The sequence below is a fragment of the Bufo bufo genome, chromosome 4 (assembly GCF_905171765.1).
Source record: "Bufo bufo chromosome 4, aBufBuf1.1, whole genome shotgun sequence".
Lineage (NCBI taxonomy): Eukaryota > Metazoa > Chordata > Amphibia > Anura > Bufonidae > Bufo > Bufo bufo.
Genome location: NC_053392.1, coordinates 10,848,858 through 10,876,374, shown reverse-complemented (window position 1 = coordinate 10,876,374; position 27,517 = coordinate 10,848,858). Strand labels below are relative to the sequence as shown.

At 46.6% G+C, this 27,517-nt stretch overlaps 3 protein-coding genes across 10 annotated transcripts in view; 1 reads left to right on the top strand and 2 right to left on the bottom strand.

The window, feature by feature from the left end:
* LOC120998379 (oocyte zinc finger protein XlCOF8.4-like) overlaps positions 1-2,579 on the bottom strand; it is a 29,556-nt gene extending 26,977 nt beyond the window's left edge. The window contains exons 1-3 of one of the 2 annotated variants that reach the window (XR_005778334.1): positions 2,528-2,579; positions 1,777-1,926; positions 1,570-1,693 (exon numbers count right to left, since the gene is read on the bottom strand). Coding sequence is in view for 1 of the 2 variants with exons in the window: in XM_040429049.1 (XP_040284983.1) it covers positions 1,570-1,693; positions 1,777-1,800 (148 nt within the window). In the remaining variant the exon portion in view is untranslated. Of the gene's footprint in view, positions 1-1,569; positions 1,694-1,776; positions 2,273-2,527 lie in introns of those variants that run through there. The other variant, XM_040429049.1, reaches the window with a different exon arrangement.
* LOC120998305 (gastrula zinc finger protein XlCGF26.1-like) overlaps positions 1-27,517 on the top strand; it is a 4,064,644-nt gene that overhangs the window by 669,928 nt on the left and 3,367,199 nt on the right. The window lies entirely within an intron of this gene.
* LOC120998356 (zinc finger protein 420-like) overlaps positions 1-27,517 on the bottom strand; it is an 870,654-nt gene that overhangs the window by 515,483 nt on the left and 327,654 nt on the right. The gene's annotated exons all lie outside the window — the stretch shown is intronic.

The window sequence follows — 27,517 nt, the reverse complement described above, 5'->3', positions numbered from 1 at the left end:
ACTGGTGTTGGTGGTGGGAGGGGGGGATTTAAACCCTCTCTCTGTTCCTGCCCCTACAGAGGTCAGGGGTCAATCTCCTTGTAGCCGTCGTGGTGATGAGGTGGAAATGCTTTATTATGTAAAACTGAAACAAACAAGTCATACTTGGTATTGTCGCGTCCGTAACAACCTGCTCTATAAAAATAGAACATTATCTAACCTGTCAGATGAACACTGTAAAAAACAAAAATTGAAAAAGGTGCCGAAACAGCTATTTTTTGTTACCTTGCCTCACAAAAAGTGTAATATAGAGCAACCAAAAATCATATGTGCCCTAAAATAGTGCCAACAAAACTGACACCTTATCCTGTAGTTTCCAAAATGGGGTCACTTTTTTGGAGTTTATACTCTAGGAGTGCATCAGGGGGTCTTCAAATGTGACATGGCAGCTTAAAATTAGCCCAGTGAAATCTGCCTCCAAAAACCATATGGCGCTCCTTTCCTTCTGCGCCCTGCCATGTGCCCGTACAGCAGTTTACGACCACATATGGGGTGTTTCTGTAAACTATAGAATCAGGGTAATAAATATTGAGTTTTGTTTGGCTGTTAACCCTTGTTTTGTTACTGGAAAAAATGGATTAAAATGGAAAATCTACTGAAAAGTGAAATTGAGAAATTTCATCTACATTTACCTTTAATTCTTGTGGAACACCTAAAGGGTTAACAAAGTTTGTAAAATCAGTTTTGAATACCTTGAGGGGTGTAGTTTCTAAAATAGAAACCACCCATAAATGGCTCTATTATGTAAGCCTCACAAAGTGACTTCGGACCTGAACTGGTCTTTAAAAAGTGGGTTTTGAAAATTTTCTAAAAAATTTTAAGATTTGCTTCTACACTTTTAAGCCTTCTAACGTCCCCAAAAATAAAATGTTATTTACACAAAATGATCCAAACATGAAGTAGACATATAGGGAATGTAAAGTAATAACTCTTTTAGGAGGTATCACTATCTCTTTTAAAAGCAGAGAAATAGAAATTTAGAAAACTGCTAATTTTTTTTAAAAATTGGTAAATTTTGTATTTTTTTATAAATAAAAATGAAATATTTTGACTAAACTTTACCACTGTCATGAAGTACAATATGTGACGAGAAAACAATCTCAGAATGGCCTGGATAAGTAAAAGTGACACATGTCAGATGGCCTGGGAAGGAAGGTGAAAAATGGCAGGGTCCTTAAGGTGAAAAATGGCAGGGTCCTGAAGGAGTTAAAGGGACCCTATCAGATTAAACATGTTGTTTGAGTTGCAGGCTCCGATTCAGGAAAACTTGAATTTATTCACTGAAATTCCTGCTCATTCCAAGCTTTGAAGTCCAGGGGCCCTGATAGGACCGCCTCCCAGCTCACCAAGCACAGCGCCATACATTGTATAGTGGTTATGCTAGTTGGTATCGCAGCTCAGCCCCATTTACTTCTATGGCCACGTGACCGATGAATGTGTCGTCATATGGCCAAGGGAAAACGTATTCATTTTTGACCTTTCCTTCTTTAAGGCTCTAACACGGCCTCTTCTCACCTCATCTCTTCTTACCTTGTGATGTGAGAGGCCGTGAATCCTCCATCATGGCTTCCTTGTACAGATCCTTGTGTCCTTCTATATACTCCCACTCCTCCATGGAGAAATAGACCGCCACATCATGACACCTTACAGGAACCTGACAACACAATGACACCGTCATCACCCAGACCCCTCTAGTGCTGTTACTGGAGAATTTCTCAGCATTCCCAGCAGTGTCACCTCTCCAGTCAGCAGCTCAATCATCTTGTGGGTGAGTTCTAGGATCTTCTTCTCATGTATCAGGGGGGAAGGTTCTGTGATGGGGGTCCACCCTCCTGACTCATGGATGATGGGAGTCTCCTCCGATGTCTTATTCACTATGGTGTAATCCTGTGGATGGAGAGAGACACTTAGGGAAAGAAATTCCTTCCTGACTCCAGATCTACACTCAGAATCCCTCCCTGGATCATGGTCCCATCTCCAGTAATCTAGTCACTAGAAGCTGGAATATTATTACCCTCCAGACCTCCAGGCCCCTTCTTGACTCTTCTAGAGAATCCCCCATGACTCCTTCCTCTGGCAGAGAGCTCCATAGTCTCACTGCTCTTACAGTAAAGACTCCTCTTCTATGTTGGTGGAGAAACCTTCTTTCCTCTAGATGTAGTGGAGGCCTCCTTGTTATAGTCCAGTATCATCTAGATGTCAGACTAGTGGTAGAAATCCTCCCCCAGGCCACACTCCGGCCATCTCCTCCTGGGTACAACGTGCCTACTTACCTTCTCATGGCTCCTGCAACATGACTATTGGTACCCATGATACATCACTGACCATACTGGTGGCTGATCTTCAGGTTTTCCATCACTTGGAAGGTCTGGAGGCCGTTCTCCAGGACCCTGGACTCTTCCTATCACTTCCTATGATGGATTCTCCTTCCCGATGTCTGACTTGTTACAGAATACAATAAAGAGGAGAGAAATCTAGAAAAGTTTACCTCTCCGCTCAGCAGGGAGATGATCTCCAAGGTGAAGTCTAATAATCTTCTGCTGATCTCCTTCCTGTCCATCCTTGGTGGTCATTCAGGAGAAGAGGAGAGAACTGAAGGAGCTGGAGGCTTCTAGTACTGCAGGCGCCTTTATGAGGAGAGGAGAGGCTGGAAATCCTGCAAGGACAAGAGCATTAGTGAGATCCAAAACCGCAGTTAAAGGGGTTGTCCGGGTTCAGAGCTGATCCTGGACATACCTCCATTTTCACCCAGGCAGCCCCCCTGACTTGAGCATCGGAGCAGTTCATGCTCCGATGCTCTCCTTTGCCCTTCGCTAAATCGCGCAGGACAAAGGCATTTTTTGGAGATCCGGTGAAGTACCAGGCTCTCTATTGGGCTGCCAGGAAGCCCGTGACGTCACCGGCACTGAAAGGCGGGCTTTAGCGCTACCATAGCCAGTAAAACGGCTAGGGAAGCGCTAGAGCACGCTCATCACAGCTGGTGATGTCACCGAACACACTGCCGGGCGGAAGCTTACACCCGGCAGTGTGTGACTGTAAACTAAAGAGCCTTTGCCCTGCGCTATCTAGCGACGGGGAAAGGAGAGCATCGGAGCGTGAACTTGGGGGGCTGCCGGGGTGAAATTATGGGTATGTCCGGGATCAGCTCTGAACCCGGACAACCCCTTTAATGTGGAGGGTCCGGTACTTCTCTCCATATGGTGGATATATAGAGCTGTGTATAAGCACAAGGACTCTGAGAAAATACAGGTAAAGGGAATAGGATGAGAGAACTACAACTCCCAGCATGTATAACTTGTTATTAGGGATGCCATACACGTTCACACGGTGTGCAGTCTGACATTCAGCATAAACCTTTCCTGTCTTCCAAATAAGAGGACTGTTCTCTGTAGTCTAACTCGTTTATTGGTAAAACCGAGTATTTGATCGATGGACAGACCCGGCCTCTCGGAGCCCCCAGCACCGGGGATACGGAAATTTCCGGATAAATGACTAATAGACTTGGGATGACCCTGACCCAGCTGGTGAGGAGGCTCAGAGATGTGGCTACACACATGTACAGCCTTCTCCATCCACACCCGGCTGCTTCCAGAACCTCATGCCTCACACGGAATTCGGAGACTATGACTTCAATACCAGGTAAAGTGCGATACCTGATGGCAAATACGATACCACACAAAAAAATGACAACACAAATAATGGATAACATTGGGTTAATGTGCGGGTTACGTACTATGAATATGAGGCACATGGAGGCCTTGAGACACGACTCGGATATTAAATAAGCCAGCATCTCATCTGCAGACAGCTGTTTGGGGTGATTGTCCCTCATCAGGACAGAGCAGAGAGGGTTACAGGCCCAGGTCAGGACTTTGGGGGGGCCTCAACCTTAATCGATATGAGGAGGCTTATAGGCCTATTTAACCACTTACCGTCACGCTAACGCCGAAAGGCGTCATTTCTGCGGCGCTCCCAGGTCACACTAACGCCAATAGGCGTCATCTCGCGTGAGCCGGGATTTCCTGTGAACGCGCGCACACAGGCGCGCGCGCTCACAGGAACGGAAGGTAAGAGAGTTGATCTCCAGCCTGCCAGCGGCGATCGTTCGCTGGCAGGCTGGAGATGTGTTTTTTTTAACCCCTAACAGGTATATTAGACGCTGTTTTGATAACAGCGTCTAATATACCTGCTACCTGGTCCTCTGGTGGTCCCCTTTGTTTGGATCGACCACCAGAGGACACAGGTAGCTCAGTAAAGTAGCACCAAGCACCACTACACTACACTACACCCCCCCCCCGTCACTTATTAACCCCTTATTAGCCCCTGATCACCCCATATAGACTCCCTGATCACCCCCCTGTCATTGATTACCCCCCTGTCATTGATCAACCCCCTGTAAAGCTCCATTCAGACGTCCGCATGATTTTTACGGATCCACTGATAGATGGATCCGATCCGCAAAACGCATCCGGACGTCTGAATGAAGCCTTACAGGGGCGTGATCAATGACTGTGGTGATCACCCCATATAGACTCCCTGATCACCCCCCTGTCATTGATTACACCCCTGTCATTGATTACCCCCCTGTAAAGCTCCATTCAGACGTCCGCATGATTTTTACGGATGCACTGATAGATGGATCCGATCCGCAAAACGCATCCGGACGTCTGAATGAAGCCTTACAGGGGCATGATCAATGACTGTGGTGATCACCCCATATAGACTCCCTGATCACCCCCCTGTAAAGCTCCATTCAGATGTCCGCATGATTTTTACGGATGCACTGATAGATGGATCCGATCCGCAAAACGCATCCGGACGTCTGAATGAAGCCTTACAGGGGCATGATCAATGACTGTGGTGATCACCCCATATAGACTCCCTGATCACCCCCTTGTCATTGATTACCCCCCTGTAAAGCTCCATTCAGATGTCCGCATGATTTTTACGGATGCACTGATAGATGGATCGGATCCGCAAAACGCATCTGGACGTCTGAATGAAGCCTTACAGGGGCATGATCAATGACTGTGGTGATCACCCCCCTGTCATTGATTACCCCCCTGTAAAGCTCCATTCAGATGTCCGCATGATTTTTACGGATGCACTGATAGATGGATCGGATCCGCAAAACGCATCCGGACGTCTGAATGAAGCCTTACAGGGGCGTGATCAATGACTGTGGTGATCACCCCATATAGACTCCCTGATCACCCCCCTGTCATTGATTACCCCCCTGTCATTGATTACCCCCCTGTAAAGCTCCATTCAGACGTCCGCATGATTTTTACGGATCCACTGATAGATGGATCGGATCCGCAAAACGCATCCGGACGTCTGAATGAAGCCTTACAGGCGCGTGATCAATGACTGTGGTGATCACCCCATATAGACTCCCTGATCACCCCCCTGTCATTGATTACCCCCCTGTAAAGCTCCATTCAGACGTCCGCATGATTTTTACGGATCCGCTGATAGATGGATCGGATCCGCAAAACGCATCCGGACGTCTGAATGAAGCCTTACAGGGGCATGATCAATGACTGTGGTGATCACCCCATATAGACTCCCTGATCACCCCCCTGTCATTGATTACCCCCCTGTAAAGCTCCATTCAGATGTCCGCATGATTTTTACGGATGCACTGATAGATGGATCGGATCCGCAAAACGCATCCGGACGTCTGAATGAAGCCTTACAGGGGCGTGATCAATGACTGTGGTGATCACCCCATATAGACTCCCTGATCACCCCCCTGTCATTGATTACCCCCCTGTCATTGATTACCCCCCTGTAAAGCTCCATTCAGACGTCCGCATGATTTTTACGGATCCACTGATAGATGGATCGGATCCGCAAAACGCATACGGACGTCTGAATGAAGCCTTACAGGGGCATGATCAATGACTGTGGTGATCACCCCATATAGACTCCCTGATCACCCCCCTGTCATTGATCACCCCCCCTGTCATTGATCACCCCCCTGTCATTGATCACCCCCCTGTCATTGATCACCCCTCTGTAAGGCTCCATTCAGACATTTTTTTGGCCCAAGTTAGCGGAATTATTTTTTTTTTTTTCTTACAAAGTCTCATATTCCACTAACTTGTGTCAAAAAATAAAATCTCACATGAACTCACCACACCCCTCACGGAAACCAAATGCGTAAAATTTTTTAGACATTTATATTCCAGACTTCTTCTCACGCTTTAGGGCCCCTAGAATGCCAGGGCAGTATAAATACCCCACATGTGACCCCATTTCGGAAAGAAGACACCCCCAGGTATTCCGTGAGGGGCATATTGAGTCCATGAAAGATTGAAATTTTTGTCCCAAGTTAGCGGAACGGGAGACTTTGTGAGAAAAAAATTAAAAATATCAATTTCCGCTAACTTGTGCCAAAAAAATTTTTTTTCTATGAACTCGCCATGCCCCTCATTGAATACCTTGGGGTGTCTTCTTTCCAAAATGGGGTCACATGTGGGGTATTTATACTGCCCTGGCATTCTAGGGGCCCCAAAGTGTGAGAAGAAGTCTGGTATCCAAATGTCTAAAAATGCCCTCCTAAAAGGAATTTGGGCACCTTTGCGCATCTAGGCTGCAAAAAAGTGTCACACATCTGGTATCGCCGTACTCAGGAGAAGTTGGGGAATGTGTTTTGGGGTGTCATTTTACATATACCCATGCTGGGTGAGAGAAATATCTTGGTCAAATGCCAACTTTGTATAAAAAAATGGGAAAAGTTGTCTTTTGCCAAGATATTTCTCTCACCCAGCATGGGTATATGTAAAATGACACCCCAAAACACATTCCCCAACTTCTCCTGAATACGGCGATACCACATGTGTGACACTTTTTTGCAGCCTAGGTGGGCAAAGGGGCCCACATTCCAAAGAGCACCTTTAGGATTTCACAGATCATTTACCTACTTACCACACATTAGGGCCCCTGGAAAATGCCAGGGCAGTATAACTACCCAACAAGTGACCCCATTTTGGAAAGAAGACACCCCAAGGTATTCCGTGAGGGGCATGGCGAGTTCCTAGAATTTTTTATTTTTTGTCACAAGTTAGTGGAAAATGCTGCTTTTTTTTTTTTTTTTTTTTTCATACAAAGTCTCATATTCCACTAACTTGTGACAAAAAATAAAAACTTCCATGAACTCACTATGCCCATCAGCGAATACCTTGGGGTCTCTTCTTTCCAAAATGGGGTCACTTGTGGGGTAGTTATACTGCCCTGGCATTCTAGGGGCCCAAATGTGTGGTAAGGAGTTTGAAATCAAATTCTGTAAAAAATGACCTGTGAAATCCGAAAGGTGCTCTTTGGAATATGGGCCCCTTTGCCCACCTAGGCTGCAAAAACGTGTCACACATCTGGTATCCCCGTACTCAGGAGAAGGTGGGGAATGTGTTTTGGGGTGTCATTTTACATATACCCATGCTGGGTGAGAGAAATATCTTGGCAAAAGACAACTTTTCCCATTTTTTTATACAAAGTTGGCATTTGACCAAGATATTTATCTCACCCAGCATGGGTATATGTAAAAAGACACCCCAAAACACATTCCCCAACTTCTCCTGAATACGGAGATACCAGATGTGTGACACGTTTTTGCAGCCTAGGTGGGCAAAGGGGCCCATATTCCAAAGAGCACCTTTCGGATTTCACTGGTCATTTTTTGCAGAATTTGATTTCAAATTCCTTACCACACATTCGGGCCCCTAGAATGCCAGGGCAGTATAACTACCCCACAAGTGACCCCATTTTGGAAAGAAGAGACCCCAAGGTATTCGCTGATGGGCATAGTGAGTTCATGGAAGTTTTTATTTTTTGTCACAAGTTAGTGGAATATGAGACTTTGTATGAAAAAAAAAAAAAAAAAAAAAATCATCATTTTCCACTAACTTGTGACAAAAAATAAAAAATTCTAGGAACTTGCCATGCCCCTCACGGAATACCTTGGGGTGTCTTCTTTCCAAAATGGGGTCACTTGTGGGGTAGTTATACTGCCCTGGCATTCTAGGGGCCCGAATGTGTGGTAAGGAGTTTGAAATCAAATTCTGTAAAAAATGACCTGTGAAATCCGAAAGGTGCTCTTTCGAATATGGGCCCCTTTGCCCACCTAGGCTGCAAAAAAGTGTCACACATCTGGTATTGCCGTACTCAGGAGAAGGTGGGGAATGTGTTTTGGGGTGTCATTTTACATATACCCATGCTGGGTGAGAGAAATATCTTGGCAAAAGACAACTTTTCCCATTTTTTTATACAAAGTTGGCATTTGACCAAGATATTTATCTCACCCAGCATGGGTATATGTAAAAAGACACCCCAAAACACATTCCCCAACTTCTCCTGAATACAGAGATACCAGATGTGTGACACGTTTTTGCAGCCTAGGTGGGCAAAGGGGCCCATATTCCAAAGAGCACCTTTCGGATTTCACTGGTCATTTTTTGCAGAATTTGATTTCAAATTCCTTACCACACATTCGGGCCCCTAGAATGCCAGGGCAGTATAACTACCCCACAAGTGACCCCATTTTGGAAAGAAGAGACCCCAAGGTATTCGCTGATGGGCATAGTGAGTTCATGGAAGTTTTTATTTTTTGTCACAAGTTAGTGGAATATGAGACTTTGTATGAAAAAAAAAAAAAAAAAAAAAAAATCATCATTTTCCACTAACTTGTGACAAAAAATAAAAAGTTCTATGAACTCACTATGCCCATCAGCGAATACCTTAGGGTGTGTACTTTCCGAAATGGGGTCATTTGTGGGGTGTTTGTACTGTCTGGCCATTGTAGAACCTCAGGAAACGTGACAGGTGCTCAGAAAGTCAGAGCTGCTTCAAAAAGCGGAAATTCACATTTTTGTACCATAGTTTGTAAACGCTATAACTTTTACCCAAACCATTTTTTTTTTACCCAAACATTTTTTTTTTATCAAAGACATGTAGAACTATAAATTTAGAGCAAAATTTCTATATGGATCTCGTTTTTTTTGCAAAATTTTACAACTGAAAGTGAAAAATGTCATTTTTTTGCAAAAAAATCGTTAAATTTCGATTAATAACAAAAAAAGTAAAAATGTCAGCAGCAATGAAATACCACCAAATGAAAGCTCTATTAGTGAGAAGAAAAGGAGGTAAAATTCATTTGGGTGGTAAGTTGCATGACCGAGCAATAAACGGTGAAAGTAGTGTAGTGCCGATTTGTAAAAAAGGGCCTGGTCTTTAGGGGGGTATAAACCTGTGGTCCTTAAGTGGTTAAAAGGTTGAACATTGATTGCACCTAGTGTAATTAGAGGCGGAGTTTAAGAGCTCATTTGCATCCCTTTCTTCCCAGAATTCCAGAGGAGCGTGTATGGCCTATAAGCCTCCTCGCGCCAAGAGATTGTACCCCCAAAATCAATATGGGGGTGACCCTCAGATGTCCTGCAGCACACGCATCCTCACAAAGCTGCACACCTAGTCTTCCTAGACCTATCTGATGGGCACTTACCTTCTACCGGGGCCACACGCTGAGTGTTCTCATCAGTCCTCGGCCCGGGGTCGGTGGGAATGTATCCTGGGGGCCACAGGGCTCTGCTAATGGCTGATACCAGAGAGAAGAAAAGGCTCCAGACACCACAGCAGTGACTACCGACCAGAACCTGCTCTGGATCTGCTGCACTGCATGAGCTGAAGGACCTGGGATGACGTCACCGTCATGTGATCAGGAGGGGCGGAGCTCAGATGTGATCATGAAGGACCTGTGATGATGTCATCGTCATGTGATCAATGCAGGAGAGGGTGTGGCTTAGCAAGAGAGAACTTGGTGATGCATTCAGAGCGGCCATTTCTCTGGTGAAGCCCGTCCGGCCTGAGGAACTAGAGGCACCAAACACTGATGTGGACATGCTGGGAGTTGTAGTCCTCTCCTACTGTAATGTCCTCTGATATCACATTATAACGGGGTGGACATGCTGGGAGTTGTAGTCCTCTCCTCTCCTACTGTAATGTCCTCTGATATCACATAATAACGGGCTGGACATGCTTGGAGTTGTAGTCCTCTCCTACCTCCTCCTGTAATGTCCTCTGATATCACATAATAACAGGCTGGACATGCTGGGAGTTGTAGTCCTCTCCTCTCCTACCTCCTCCTGTAATGTCCTCTGATATCACATAATAACAGGCTGGACATGCTGGGAGTTGTAGTCCTCTCCTACCTCCTCCTGTAATGTCCTCTGATATCACATAATAACAGGCTGGACATGCTGGGAGTTGTAGTCCTCTCCTACCTCCTCCTGTAATGTCCTCTGATATCACATAATAACAGGCTGGACATGCTGGGAGTTGTAGTCCTCTCCTACCTCCTCCTGTAATGTCCTCTGATATCACATCATAACAGGCTGGACATGCTGGGAGTTGTAGTCCTCTCCTACCTCCTCCTGTAATGTCCTCTGATATCACATAATAACAGGCTGGACATGCTGGGAGTTGTAGTCCTCTCCTACCTCCTCCTGTAATGTCCTCTGATATCACATAATAACAGGTTGGACATGCTGGGAGTTGTAGTCCTCTCCTACCTCCTGTAATGTCCTCTGATATCACATAATAACAGGCTGGACATGCTGGGAGTTGTAGTCCTCTCCTACCTCCTCCTGTAATGTCCTCTGATATCACATAATAACGGTCTGGACATGCTGGGAGTTGTAGTCCTCTCCTACCTCCTCCTGTAATGTCCTCTGATATCACATAATAACAGGCTGGACATGCTGGGAGTTGTAGTCCTCTCCTACCCACTCCTGTAATGTCCTCTGATATCACATAATAACAGGCTGGACATGCTGGGAGTTGTAGTCCTCTCCTACCTCCTCCTGTAATCTCCTCTGATATCACATAATAACAGGCTGGACATGCTGGGAGTTGTAGTCCTCTCCTCCCTCCTCCTGTAATCTCCTCTGATATCACATAATAACAGGCTGGACATGCTGGGAGTTGTAGTCCTCTCCTACCTCCTCCTGTAATGTCCTCTGATATCACATAATAACAGGCTGGACATGCTGGGAGTTGTAGTCCTCTCCTACCTCCCCCTGTAATGTCCTCTGATATCACATAATAACAGGCTGGACATGCTGGGAGTTGTAGTCCTCTCCTACCCCCTCCTGTAATGTCCTCTGATATCACATAATAACAGGCTGGACATGCTGGGAGTTGTAGTCCTCTCCTACCTCCTCCTGTAATCTCCTCTGATATCACATAATAACAGGCTGGACATGCTGGGAGTTGTAGTCCTCTCCTCCCTCCTCCTGTAATCTCCTCTGATATCACATAATAACAGGCTGGACATGCTGGGAGTTGTAGTCCTCTCCTACCTCCCCCTGTAATGTCCTCTGATATCACATAATAACAGGCTGGACATGCTGGGAGTTGTAGTCCTCTCCTACCTCCTCCTGTAATGTCCTCTGATATCACATAATAACAGGCTGGACATGCTGGGAGTTGTAGTCCTCTCCTACCTCCTCCTGTAATGTCCTCTGATGTCACATAATAACAGGCTGGACATGCTGGGAGTTGTAGTCCTCTCCTACCTCCTCCTGTAATGTCCTCTGATATCACATAATAACAGGCTGGACATGCTGGGAGTTGTAGTCCTCTCCTACCTCCTCCTGTAATGTCCTCTGATATCACATAATAACAGGCTGGACATGCTGGGAGTTGTAGTCCTCTCCTACCTCCTCCTGTAATGTCCTCTGGTATCACATAATAACAGGCTGGACATGCTGGGAGTTGTAGTCCTCTCCTACCTCCTCCTGTAATGTCCTCTGATGTCACATAATAACAGGCTGGACATGCTGGGAGTTGTAGTCCTCTCCTACCTCCTCCTGTAATGTCCTCTGATATCACCTAATAACAGGCTGGACATGCTGGGAGTTGTAGTCCTCTTCTACCTCCTCCTGTACTGTCCTCTGATATCACATAATAACAGGCTGGACATGCTGGGAGTTGTAGTCCTCTCCTACCTCCTCCTGTAATGTCCTCTGATATCACATAATAACAGGCTGGACATGCTGGGAGTTGTAGTCCTCTCCTACCTCCTCCTGTAATGTCCTCTGATATCACATAATAACAGGCTGGACATGCTGGGAGTTGTAGTCCTCTTCTACCTCCCCCTGTAATGTCCTCTGATATCACATAATAACAGGCTGGACATGCTGGGAGTTGTAGTCCTCTCCTCCCTCCTCCTGTAATGTCCTCTGATATCACATAATAACAGGCTGGACATGCTGGGAGTTGTAGTCCTCTCCTCACTCCTCCTGTAATGTCCTCTGATATCACATAATAACAGGCTGGACATGCTGGGAGTTGTAGTCCTCTCCTACCTCCTCCTGTAATGTCCTCTGATATCACATAATAACAGGCTGGACATGCTGGGAGTTGTAGTCCTCTCTACCTCCTCCTGTACTGTCCTCTGATATCACATAATAACAGGCTGGACATGCTGGGAGTTGTAGTCCTCTCCTACCTCCTCCTGTAATGTCCTCTGATATCACATAATAACAGGCTGGACATGCTGGGAGTTGTAGTCCTCTCCTACCTCCTCCTGTAATGTCCTCTGATATCACATAATAACAGGCTGGACATGCTGGGAGTTGTAGTCCTCTCTACCTCCTCCTGTAATGTCCTCTGATATCACATAATAACAGGCTGGACATGCTGGGAGTTGTAGTCCTCTCCTCCCTCCTCCTGTAATGTCCTCTGATATCACATAATAACAGGCTGGACATGCTGGGAGTTGTAGTCCTCTCCTACCTCCTCCTGTAATGTCCTCTGATATCACATAATAACAGGCTGGACATGCTGGGAGTTGTAGTCCTCTCCTACCTCCTCCTGTAATGTCCTCTGATATCACATAATAACAGGCTGGACATGCTGGGAGTTGTAGTCCTCTCCTACCTCCTCCTGTAATGTCCTCTGATATCACATAATAACAGGCTGGACATGCTGGGAGTTGTAGTCCTCTCCTACCTCCTCCTGTAATGTCCTCTGATATCACATAATAACAGGCTGGACATGCTGGGAGTTGTAGTCCTCTCCTACCTCCTCCTGTAATGTCCTCTGATATCACATAATAACAGGCTGGACATGCTGGGAGTTGTAGTCCTCTCCTACCTCCTCCTGTAATGTCCTCTGATATCACATAATAACAGGCTGGACATGCTGGGAGTTGTAGTCCTCTCCTACCTCCTCCTGTAATGTCCTCTGATATCACATAATAACAGGCTGGACATGCTGGGAGTTGTAGTCCTCTCCTACCTCCTCCTGTAATGTCCTCTGATATCACATAATAACAGGCTGGACATGCTGGGAGTTGTAGTCCTCTCCTCCCTCCTCCTGTAATGTCCTCTGATATCACATAATAACAGGCTGGACATGCTGGGAGTTGTAGTCCTCTCCTACCTCCTCCTGTAATGTCCTCTGATATCACATAATAACAGGCTGGACATGCTGGGAGTTGTAGTCCTCTCCTACCTCCTCCTGTAATGTCCTCTGATATCACATAATAACAGGCTGGACATGCTGGGAGTTGTAGTCCTCTCCTACCTCCTCCTGTAATGTCCTCTGATATCACATAATAACAGGCTGGACATGCTGGGAGTTGTAGTCCTCTCCTACCTCCTCCTGTAATGTCCTCTGATATCACATAATAACAGGCTGGACATGCTGGGAGTTGTAGTCCTCTCCTACCTCCTCCTGTAATGTCCTCTGATATCACATAATAACAGGCTGGACATGCTGGGAGTTGTAGTCCTCTCCTACCTCCTCCTGTAATGTCCTCTGATATCACATAATAACAGGCTGGACATGCTGGGAGTTGTAGTCCTCTCCTACCTCCTCCTGTAATGTCCTCTGATATCACATAATAACAGGCTGGACATGCTGGGAGTTGTAGTCCTCTCCTACCTCCTCCTGTAATGTCCTCTGATATCACATAATAACAGGCTGGACATGCTGGGAGTTGTAGTCCTCTCCTACCTCCTCCTGTAATGTCCTCTGATATCACATAATAACAGGCTGGACATGCTGGGAGTTGTAGTCCTCTCCTACCTCCTCCTGTAATGTCCTCTGATATCACATAATAACAGGCTGGACATGCTGGGAGTTGTAGTCCTCTCCTACCTCCTCCTGTAATGTCCTCTGATATCACATAATAACAGGCTGGACATGCTGGGAGTTGTAGTCCTCTCCTACCTCCTCCTGTAATGTCCTCTGATATCACATAATAACAGGCTGGACATGCTGGGAGTTGTAGTCCTCTCCTACCTCCTCCTGTAATGTCCTCTGATATCACATAATAACAGGCTGGACATGCTGGGAGTTGTAGTCCTCTCCTACCTCCTCCTGTAATGTCCTCTGATATCACATAATAACAGGCTGGACATGCTGGGAGTTGTAGTCCTCTCCTACCTCCTCCTGTAATGTCCTCTGATATCACATAATAACAGGCTGGACATGCTGGGAGTTGTAGTCCTCTCCTACCTCCTCCTGTAATGTCCTCTGATATCACATAATAACAGGCTGGACATGCTGGGAGTTGTAGTCCTCTCCTACCTCCTCCTGTAATGTCCTCTGATATCACATAATAACAGGCTGGACATGCTGGGAGTTGTAGTCCTCTCCTACCTCCTCCTGTAATGTCCTCTGATATCACATAATAACAGGCTGGACATGCTGGGAGTTGTAGTCCTCTCCTACCTCCTCCTGTAATGTCCTCTGATATCACATAATAACAGGCTGGACATGCTGGGAGTTGTAGTCCTCTCCTACCTCCTCCTGTAATGTCCTCTGATATCACATAATAACAGGCTGGACATGCTGGGAGTTGTAGTCCTCTCCTACCTCCTCCTGTAATGTCCTCTGATATCACATAATAACAGGCTGGACATGCTGGGAGTTGTAGTCCTCTCCTACCTCCTCCTGTAATGTCCTCTGATATCACATAATAACAGGCTGGACATGCTGGGAGTTGTAGTCCTCTCCTACCTCCTCCTGTAATGTCCTCTGATATCACATAATAACAGGCTGGACATGCTGGGAGTTGTAGTCCTCTCCTACCTCCTCCTGTAATGTCCTCTGATATCACATAATAACAGGCTGGACATGCTGGGAGTTGTAGTCCTCTCCTACCTCCTCCTGTAATGTCCTCTGATATCACATAATAACAGGCTGGACATGCTGGGAGTTGTAGTCCTCTCCTACCTCCTCCTGTAATGTCCTCTGATATCACATAATAACAGGCTGGACATGCTGGGAGTTGTAGTCCTCTCCTACCTCCTCCTGTAATGTCCTCTGATATCACATAATAACAGGCTGGACATGCTGGGAGTTGTAGTCCTCTCCTACCTCCTCCTGTAATGTCCTCTGATATCACATAATAACAGGCTGGACATGCTGGGAGTTGTAGTCCTCTCCTACCTCCTCCTGTAATGTCCTCTGATATCACATAATAACAGGCTGGACATGCTGGGAGTTGTAGTCCTCTCCTACCTCCTCCTGTAATGTCCTCTGATATCACATAATAACAGGCTGGACATGCTGGGAGTTGTAGTCCTCTCCTACCTCCTCCTGTAATGTCCTCTGATATCACATAATAACAGGCTGGACATGCTGGGAGTTGTAGTCCTCTCCTACCTCCTCCTGTAATGTCCTCTGATATCACATAATAACAGGCTGGACATGCTGGGAGTTGTAGTCCTCTCCTACCTCCTCCTGTAATGTCCTCTGATATCACATAATAACAGGCTGGACATGCTGGGAGTTGTAGTCCTCTCCTACCTCCTCCTGTAATGTCCTCTGATATCACATAATAACAGGCTGGACATGCTGGGAGTTGTAGTCCTCTCCTACCTCCTCCTGTAATGTCCTCTGATATCACATAATAACAGGCTGGACATGCTGGGAGTTGTAGTCCTCTCCTACCTCCTCCTGTAATGTCCTCTGATATCACATAATAACAGGCTGGACATGCTGGGAGTTGTAGTCCTCTCCTACCTCCTCCTGTAATGTCCTCTGATATCACATAATAACAGGCTGGACATGCTGGGAGTTGTAGTCCTCTCCTACCTCCTCCTGTAATGTCCTCTGATATCACATAATAACAGGCTGGACATGCTGGGAGTTGTAGTCCTCTCCTACCTCCTCCTGTAATGTCCTCTGATATCACATAATAACAGGCTGGACATGCTGGGAGTTGTAGTCCTCTCCTACCTCCTCCTGTAATGTCCTCTGATATCACATAATAACAGGCTGGACATGCTGGGAGTTGTAGTCCTCTCCTACCTCCTCCTGTAATGTCCTCTGATATCACATAATAACAGGCTGGACATGCTGGGAGTTGTAGTCCTCTCCTCCCTCCTCCTGTAATGTCCTCTGATATCACATAATAACAGGCTGGACATGCTGGGAGTTGTAGTCCTCTCCTACCTCCTCCTGTAATGTCCTCTGATATCACATAATAACAGGCTGGACATGCTGGGAGTTGTAGTCCTCTCCTACCTCCTCCTGTAATGTCCTCTGATATCACATAATAACAGGCTGGACATGCTGGGAGTTGTAGTCCTCTCCTACCTCCTCCTGTAATGTCCTCTGATATCACATAATAACAGGCTGGACATGCTGGGAGTTGTAGTCCTCTCCTACCTCCTCCTGTAATGTCCTCTGATATCACATAATAACAGGCTGGACATGCTGGGAGTTGTAGTCCTCTCCTACCTCCTCCTGTAATGTCCTCTGATATCACATAATAACAGGCTGGACATGCTGGGAGTTGTAGTCCTCTCCTACCTCCTCCTGTAATGTCCTCTGATATCACATAATAACAGGCTGGACATGCTGGGAGTTGTAGTCCTCTCCTACCTCCTCCTGTAATGTCCTCTGATATCACATAATAACAGGCTGGACATGCTGGGAGTTGTAGTCCTCTCCTACCTCCTCCTGTAATGTCCTCTGATATCACATAATAACAGGCTGGACATGCTGGGAGTTGTAGTCCTCTCCTACCTCCTCCTGTAATGTCCTCTGATATCACATAATAACAGGCTGGACATGCTGGGAGTTGTAGTCCTCTCCTACCTCCTCCTGTAATGTCCTCTGATATCACATAATAACAGGCTGGACATGCTGGGAGTTGTAGTCCTCTCCTACCTCCTCCTGTAATGTCCTCTGATATCACATAATAACAGGCTGGACATGCTGGGAGTTGTAGTCCTCTCCTACCTCCTCCTGTAATGTCCTCTGATATCACATAATAACAGGCTGGACATGCTGGGAGTTGTAGTCCTCTCCTACCTCCTCCTGTAATGTCCTCTGATATCACATAATAACAGGCTGGACATGCTGGGAGTTGTAGTCCTCTCCTACCTCCTCCTGTAATGTCCTCTGATATCACATAATAACAGGCTGGACATGCTGGGAGTTGTAGTCCTCTCCTCTGCTACCTCCTCCTGTAATGTCCTCTGATATCACATAATAACGTCCTGGACATGCTGGGAGTTGTAGTCCTCTCCTATTATCCCTCCTCCTGTAATGTCCTCTGATATCACATAATAACAGGCTGGACATGCTGGGAGTTGTAGTCCTCTCCTACCTCCTCCTGTAATGTCCTCTGATATCACATAATAACAGGCTGGACATGCTGGGAGTTGTAGTCCTCTCCTACCTCCTCCTGTAATGTCCTCTGATATCACATAATAACAGGCTGGACATGCTGGGAGTTGTAGTCCTCTCCTACCTCCTCCTGTAATGTCCTCTGATATCACATAATAACAGGCTGGACATGCTGGGAGTTGTAGTCCTCTCCTACCTCCTCCTGTAATGTCCTCTGATATCACATAATAACAGGCTGGACATGCTGGGAGTTGTAGTCCTCTCCTACCTCCTCCTGTAATGTCCTCTGATATCACATAATAACAGGCTGGACATGCTGGGAGTTGTAGTCCTCTCCTACCTCCTCCTGTAATGTCCTCTGATATCACATAATAACAGGCTGGACATGCTGGGAGTTGTAGTCCTCTCCTACCTCCTCCTGTAATGTCCTCTGATATCACATAATAACAGGCTGGACATGCTGGGAGTTGTAGTCCTCTCCTACCTCCTCCTGTAATGTCCTCTGATATCACATAATAACAGGCTGGACATGCTGGGAGTTGTAGTCCTCTCCTACCTCCTCCTGTAATGTCCTCTGATATCACATAATAACAGGCTGGACATGCTGGGAGTTGTAGTCCTCTCCTACCTCCTCCTGTAATGTCCTCTGATATCACATAATAACAGGCTGGACATGCTGGGAGTTGTAGTCCTCTCCTACCTCCTCCTGTAATGTCCTCTGATATCACATAATAACGGGCTGGACATGCTGGGAGTTGTAGTCCTCTCCTACCTCCTCCTGTAATGTCCTCTGATATCACATAATAACAGGCTGGACATGCTGGGAGTTGTAGTCCTCTCCTACCTCCTCCTGTAATGTCCTCTGATATCACATAATAACAGGCTGGACATGCTGGGAGTTGTAGTCCTCTCCTACCTCCTCCTGTAATGTCCTCTGATATCACATAATAACAGGCTGGACATGCTGGGAGTTGTAGTCCTCTCCTACCTCCTCCTGTAATGTCCTCTGATATCACATAATAACAGGCTGGACATGCTGGGAGTTGTAGTCCTCTCCTACCTCCTCCTGTAATGTCCTCTGATATCACATAATAACAGGCTGGACATGCTGGGAGTTGTAGTCCTCTCCTACCTCCTCCTGTAATGTCCTCTGATATCACATAATAACAGGCTGGACATGCTGGGAGTTGTAGTCCTCTCCTACCTCCTCCTGTAATGTCCTCTGATATCACATAATAACAGGCTGGACATGCTGGGAGTTGTAGTCCTCTCCTACCTCCTCCTGTAATGTCCTCTGATATCACATAATAACAGGCTGGACATGCTGGGAGTTGTAGTCCTCTCCTACCTCCTCCTGTAATGTCCTCTGATATCACATAATAACAGGCTGGACATGCTGGGAGTTGTAGTCCTCTCCTACCTCCTCCTGTAATGTCCTCTGATATCACATAATAACAGGCTGGACATGCTGGGAGTTGTAGTCCTCTCCTACCTCCTCCTGTAATGTCCTCTGATATCACATAATAACAGGCTGGACATGCTGGGAGTTGTAGTCCTCTCCTACCTCCTCCTGTAATGTCCTCTGATATCACATAATAACAGGCTGGACATGCTGGGAGTTGTAGTCCTCTCCTACCTCCTCCTGTAATGTCCTCTGATATCACATAATAACAGGCTGGACATGCTGGGAGTTGTAGTCCTCTCCTACCTCCTCCTGTAATGTCCTCTGATATCACATAATAACAGGCTGGACATGCTGGGAGTTGTAGTCCTCTCCTACCTCCTCCTGTAATGTCCTCTGATATCACATAATAACAGGCTGGACATGCTGGGAGTTGTAGTCCTCTCCTACCTCCTCCTGTAATGTCCTCTGATATCACATAATAACAGGCTGGACATGCTGGGAGTTGTAGTCCTCTCCTACCTCCTCCTGTAATGTCCTCTGATATCACATAATAACAGGCTGGACATGCTGGGAGTTGTAGTCCTCTCCTACCTCCTCCTGTAATGTCCTCTGATATCACATAATAACAGGCTGGACATGCTGGGAGTTGTAGTCCTCTCCTACCTCCTCCTGTAATGTCCTCTGATATCACATAATAACAGGCTGGACATGCTGGGAGTTGTAGTCCTCTCCTACCTCCTCCTGTAATGTCCTCTGATATCACATAATAACAGGCTGGACATGCTGGGAGTTGTAGTCCTCTCCTACCTCCTCCTGTAATGTCCTCTGATATCACATAATAACAGGCTGGACATGCTGGGAGTTGTAGTCCTCTCCTACCTCCTCCTGTAATGTCCTCTGATATCACATAATAACAGGCTGGACATGCTGGGAGTTGTAGTCCTCTCCTACCTCCTCCTGTAATGTCCTCTGATATCACATAATAACAGGCTGGACATGCTGGGAGTTGTAGTCCTCTCCTACCTCCTCCTGTAATGTCCTCTGATATCACATAATAACAGGCTGGACATGCTGGGAGTTGTAGTCCTCTCCTACCTCCTCCTGTAATGTCCTCTGATATCACATAATAACAGGCTGGACATGCTGGGAGTTGTAGTCCTCTCCTACCTCCTCCTGTAATGTCCTCTGATATCACATAATAACAGGCTGGACATGCTGGGAGTTGTAGTCCTCTCCTACCTCCTCCTGTAATGTCCTCTGATATCACATAATAACAGGCTGGACATGCTGGGAGTTGTAGTCCTCTCCTACCTCCTCCTGTAATGTCCTCTGATATCACATAATAACAGGCTGGACATGCTGGGAGTTGTAGTCCTCTCCTACCTCCTCCTGTAATGTCCTCTGATATCACATAATAACAGGCTGGACATGCTGGGAGTTGTAGTCCTCTCCTACCTCCTCCTGTAATGTCCTCTGATATCACATAATAACAGGCTGGACATGCTGGGAGTTGTAGTCCTCTCCTACCTCCTCCTGTAATGTCCTCTGATATCACATAATAACAGGCTGGACATGCTGGGAGTTGTAGTCCTCTCCTACCTCCTCCTGTAATGTCCTCTGATATCACATAATAACAGGCTGGACATGCTGGGAGTTGTAGTCCTCTCCTACCTCCTCCTGTAATGTCCTCTGATATCACATAATAACAGGCTGGACATGCTGGGAGTTGTAGTCCTCTCCTACCTCCTCCTGTAATGTCCTCTGATATCACATAATAACAGGCTGGACATGCTGGGAGTTGTAGTCCTCTCCTACCTCCTCCTGTAATGTCCTCTGATATCACATAATAACAGGCTGGACATGCTGGGAGTTGTAGTCCTCTCCTACCTCCTCCTGTAATGTCCTCTGATATCACATAATAACAGGCTGGACATGCTGGGAGTTGTAGTCCTCTCCTACCTCCTCCTGTAATGTCCTCTGATATCACATAATAACAGGCTGGACATGCTGGGAGTTGTAGTCCTCTCCTACCTCCTCCTGTAATGTCCTCTGATATCACATAATAACAGGCTGGACATGCTGGGAGTTGTAGTCCTCTCCTACCTCCTCCTGTAATGTCCTCTGATATCACATAATAACAGGCTGGACATGCTGGGAGTTGTAGTCCTCTCCTACCTCCTCCTGTAATGTCCTCTGATATCACATAATAACAGGCTGGACATGCTGGGAGTTGTAGTCCTCTCCTACCTCCTCCTGTAATGTCCTCTGATATCACATAATAACAGGCTGGACATGCTGGGAGTTGTAGTCCTCTCCTACCTCCTCCTGTAATGTCCTCTGATATCACATAATAACAGGCTGGACATGCTGGGAGTTGTAGTCCTCTCCTACCTCCTCCTGTAATGTCCTCTGATATCACATAATAACAGGCTGGACATGCTGGGAGTTGTAGTCCTCTCCTACCTCCTCCTGTAATGTCCTCTGATATCACATAATAACAGGCTGGACATGCTGGGAGTTGTAGTCCTCTCCTACCTCCTCCTGTAATGTCCTCTGATATCACATAATAACAGGCTGGACATGCTGGGAGTTGTAGTCCTCTCCTACCTCCTCCTGTAATGTCCTCTGATATCACATAATAACAGGCTGGACATGCTGGGAGTTGTAGTCCTCTCCTACCTCCTCCTGTAATGTCCTCTGATATCACATAATAACAGGCTGGACATGCTGGGAGTTGTAGTCCTCTCCTACCTCCTCCTGTAATGTCCTCTGATATCACATAATAACAGGCTGGACATGCTGGGAGTTGTAGTCCTCTCCTACCTCCTCCTGTAATGTCCTCTGATATCACATAATACAGGCTGGACATGCTGGGAGTTGTAGTCCTCTCCTACCTCCTCCTGTAATGTCCTCTGATATCACATAATAACAGGCTGGACATGCTGGGAGTTGTAGTCCTCTCCTACCTCCTCCTGTAATGTCCTCTGATATCACATAATAACAGGCTGGACATGCTGGGAGTTGTAGTCCTCTCCTACCTCCTCCTGTAATGTCCTCTGATATCACATAATAACAGGCTGGACATGCTGGGAGTTGTAGTCCTCTCCTACCTCCTCCTGTAATGTCCTCTGATATCACCTAATAACAGGCTGGACATGCTGGGAGTTGTAGTCCTCTCCTACCTCCTCCTGTAATGTCCTCTGATATCACATAATAACAGGCTGGACATGCTGGGAGTTGTAGTCCTCTCCTACCTCCTCCTGTAATGTCCTCTGATATCACATAATAACAGGCTGGACATGCTGGGAGTTGTAGTCCTCTCCTACCTCCTCCTGTAATGTCCTCTGATATCACATAATAACAGGCTGGACATGCTGGGAGTTGTAGTCCTCTCCTACCTCCTCCTGTAATGTCCTCTGATATCACATAATAACAGGCTGGACATGCTGGGAGTTGTAGTCCTCTCCTACCTCCTCCTGTAATGTCCTCTGATATCACATAATAACAGGCTGGACATGCTGGGAGTTGTAGTCCTCTCCTCACTCCTCCTGTAATGTCCTCTGATATCACATAATAACAGGCTGGACATGCTGGGAGTTGTAGTCCTCTCCTACCTCCTCCTGTAATGTCCTCTGATATCACATAATAACAGGCTGGACATGCTGGGAGTTGTAGTCCTCTCCTACCTCCTCCTGTAATGTCCTCTGATATCACATAATAACAGGCTGGACATGCTGGGAGTTGTAGTCCTCTCCTACCTCCTCCTGTAATGTCCTCTGATATCACATAATAACAGGCTGGACATGCTGGGAGTTGTAGTCCTCTCCTACCTCCTCCTGTAATGTCCTCTGATATCACATAATAACAGGCTGGACATGCTGGGAGTTGTAGTCCTCTCCTACCTCCCCCTGTAATGTCCTCTGATATCACATAATAACAGGCTGGACATGCTGGGAGTTGTAGTCCTCTCCTACCTCCTCCTGTAATGTCCTCTGATATCACATAATAACAGGCTGGACATGCTGGGAGTTGTAGTCCTCTCCTACCTCCTCCTGTAATGTCCTCTGATATCACATAATAACAGGCTGGACATGCTGGGAGTTGTAGTCCTCTCCTACCTCCTCCTGTAATGTCCTCTGATATCACATAATAACAGGCTGGACATGCTGGGAGTTGTAGTCCTCTCCTACCTCCTCCTGTAATGTCCTCTGATATCACATAATAACAGGCTGGACATGCTGGGAGTTGTAGTCCTCTCCTACCTCCTCCTGTAATGTCCTCTGATATCACATAATAACAGGCTGGACATGCTGGGAGTTGTAGTCCTCTCCTACCTCCTCCTGTAATGTCCTCTGATATCACATAATAACAGGCTGGACATGCTGGGAGTTGTAGTCCTCTCCTCCCTCCTCCTGTAATGTCCTCTGATATCACATAATAACAGGCTGGACATGCTGGGAGTTGTAGTCCTCTCCTACCTCCTCCTGTAATGTCCTCTGATATCACATAATAACAGGCTGGACATGCTGGGAGTTGTAGTCCTCTCCTACCTCCTCCTGTAATGTCCTCTGATATCACATAATAACAGGCTGGACATGCTGGGAGTTGTAGTCCTCTCCTACCTCCTCCTGTAATGTCCTCTGATATCACATAATAACAGGGCTGGACATGCTGGGAGTTGTAGTCCTCTCCTACCTCCTCCTGTAATGTCCTCTGATATCACATAATAACAGGCTGGACATGCTGGGAGTTGTAGTCCTCTCCTACCTCCTCCTGTAATGTCCTCTGATATCACATAATAACAGGCTGGACATGCTGGGAGTTGTAGTCCTCTCCTACCTCCTCCTGTAATGTCCTCTGATATCACATAATAACAGGCTGGACATGCTGGGAGTTGTAGTCCTCTCCTACCTCCTCCTGTAATGTCCTCTGATATCACATAATAACAGGCTGGACATGCTGGGAGTTGTAGTCCTCTCCTACCCCCTCCTGTAATGTCCTCTGATATCACATAATAACAGGCTGGACATGCTGGGAGTTGTAGTCCTCTTCTACCTCCTCCTGTAATGTCCTCTGATATCACATAATAACAGGCTGGACATGCTGGGAGTTGTAGTCCTCTCCTACCTCCTCCTGTAATGTCCTCTGATATCACATAATAACAGGCTGGACATGCTGGGAGTTGTAGTCCTCTCCTACCTCCTCTGATATCACATAATAACAGTCTGGACATGCTGGGAGTTGTAGTCCTCTCCTACCTCCTCCTGTAATGTCCTCTGATATCACATAATAACAGGCTGGACATGCTGGGAGTTGTAGTCCTCTCCTACCACCCCCTGTAATGTCCTCTGATATCACATAATAACAGGCTGGACATGCTGGGAGTTGTAGTCCTCTCCTACCTCCTCCTGTAATGTCCTCTGATATCACATAATAACAGGCTGGACATGCTGGGAGTTGTAGTCCTCTCCTACCTCCTCCTGTAATGTCCTCTGATATCACATAATAACAGGCTGGACATGCTGGGAGTTGTAGTCCTCTCCTACCTCCTCCTGTAATGTCCTCTGATATCACATAATAACAGGCTGGACATGCTGGGAGTTGTAGTCCTCTCCTACCTCCTCCTGTAATGTCCTCTGATATCACATAATAACAGGCTGGACATGCTGGGAGTTGTAGTCCTCTCCTACCTCCTCCTGTAATGTCCTCTGATATCACATAATAACAGGCTGGACATGCTGGGAGTTGTAGTCCTCTTCTACCTCCTCCTGTAATGTCCTCTGATATCACATAATAACGGGCTGGACATGCTGGGAGTTGTAGTCCTCTCCTACCTCCTCCTGTAATGTCCTCTGATATCACATAATAACAGGCTGGACATGCTGGGAGTTGTAGTCCTCTCCTACCTCCCCTGTAATGTCCTCTGATATCACATAATAACAGGCTGGACATGCTGGGAGTTGTAGTCCTCTCCTACCTCCTCCTGTAATGTCCTCTGATATCACATAGTAACAGGCTGGACATGCTGGGAGTTGTAGTCCTCTCCTACCTCCTCCTGTAATGTCCTCTGATATCACATAATAACAGGCTGGACATGCTGGGAGTTGTAGTCCTCTCCTACCTCCTCCTGTGATGTCCTCTGATATCACATAATAACAGGCTGGACATGCTGGGAGTTGTAGTCCTCTCCTACCTCCCCCTGTAATGTCCTCTGATATCACATAATAACAGGCTGGACATGCTGGGAGTTGTAGTCCTCTCCTACCTCCTCCTGTAATGTCCTCTGATATCACATAATAACAGGCTGGACATGCTGGGAGTTGTAGTCCTCTCCTACCTCCTCCTGTAATGTCCTCTGATATCACATAATAACAGGCTGGACATGCTGGGAGTTGTAGTCCTCTCCTACCTCCTCCTGTAATGTCCTCTGATATCACATAATAACAGGCTGGACATGCTGGGAGTTGTAGTCCTCTCCTACCTCCTCCTGTAATGTCCTCTGATATCACATAATAACAGGCTGGACATGCTGGGAGTTGTAGTCCTCTCCTACCTCCCCTGTAATGTCCTCTGATATCACATAATAACAGGCTGGGACATGCTGGGAGTTGTAGTCCTCTCCTCTCCTCCTGTAATGTCCTCTGATATCACATAATAACAGGCTGGACATGCTGGGAGTTGTAGTCCTCTCCTACCTCCTCCTGTAATGTCCTCTGATATCACATAATAACAGGCTGGACATGCTGGGAGTTGTAGTCCTCTCCTACCTCCTCCTGTAATGTCCTCTGATATCACATAATAACAGGCTGGACATGCTGGGAGTTGTAGTCCTCTCCTACCTCCTCCTGTAATGTCCTCTGATATCACATAATAACAGGCTGGACATGCTGGGAGTTGTAGTCCTCTCCTACCTCCTCCTGTAATGTCCTCTGATATCACATAATAACAGGCTGGACATGCTGGGAGTTGTAGTCCTCTCCTACCTCCTCCTGTAATGTCCTCTGATATCACATAATAACAGGCTGGACATGCTGGGAGTTGTAGTCCTCTCCTACCTCCTCCCTGTAATGTCCTCTGATATCACATAATAACAGGCTGGACATGCTGGGAGTTGTAGTCCTCTCCTACCTCCTCCTGTAATGTCCTCTGATATCACATAATAACAGGCTGGACATGCTGGGAGTTGTAGTCCTCTCCTACCTCCTCCTGTAATGTCCTCTGATATCACATAATAACAGGCTGGACATGCTGGGAGTTGTAGTCCTCTCCTACCTCCTCCTGTAATGTCCTCTGATATCACATAATAACAGGCTGGACATGCTGGGAGTTGTAGTCCTCTCCTACCTCCTCCTGTAATGTCCTCTGATATCACATAATAACAGGCTGGACATGCTGGGAGTTGTAGTCCTCTCCTACCTCCTCCTGTAATGTCCTCTGATATCACATAATAACAGGCTGGACATGCTGGGAGTTGTAGTCCTCTCCTACCTCCTCCTGTAATGTCCTCTGATATCACATAATAACAGGCTGGACATGCTGGGAGTTGTAGTCCTCTCCTACCTCCTCCTGTAATGTCCTCTGATATCACATAATAACAGGCTGGACATGCTGGGAGTTGTAGTCCTCTCCTACCTCCTCCTGTAATGTCCTCTGATATCACATAATAACAGGCTGGACATGCTGGGAGTTGTAGTCCTCTCCTACCTCCTCCTGTAATGTCCTCTGATATCACATAATAACAGGCTGGACATGCTGGGAGTTGTAGTCCTCTCCTACCTCCTCCTGTAATGTCCTCTGATATCACATAATAACAGGCTGGACATGCTGGGAGTTGTAGTCCTCTCCTACCTCCTCCTGTAATGTCCTCTGATATCACATAATAACAGGCTGGACATGCTGGGAGTTGTAGTCCTCTCCTACCTCCTCCTGTAATGTCCTCTGATATCACATAATAACAGGCTGGACATGCTGGGAGTTGTAGTCCTCTCCTACCTCCTCCTGTAATGTCCTCTGATATCACATAATAACAGGCTGGACATGCTGGGAGTTGTAGTCCTCTCCTACCTCCTCCTGTAATGTCCTCTGATATCACATAATAACAGGCTGGACATGCTGGGAGTTGTAGTCCTCTCCTACCTCCTCCTGTAATGTCCTCTGATATCACATAATAACAGGCTGGACATGCTGGGAGTTGTAGTCCTCTCCTACCTCCTCCTGTAATGTCCTCTGATATCACATAATAACAGGCTGGACATGCTGGGAGTTGTAGTCCTCTCCTACCTCCTCCTGTAATGTCCTCTGATATCACATAATAACAGGCTGGACATGCTGGGAGTTGTAGTCCTCTCCTACCTCCTCCTGTAATGTCCTCTGATATCACATAATAACAGGCTGGACATGCTGGGAGTTGTAGTCCTCTCCTACCTC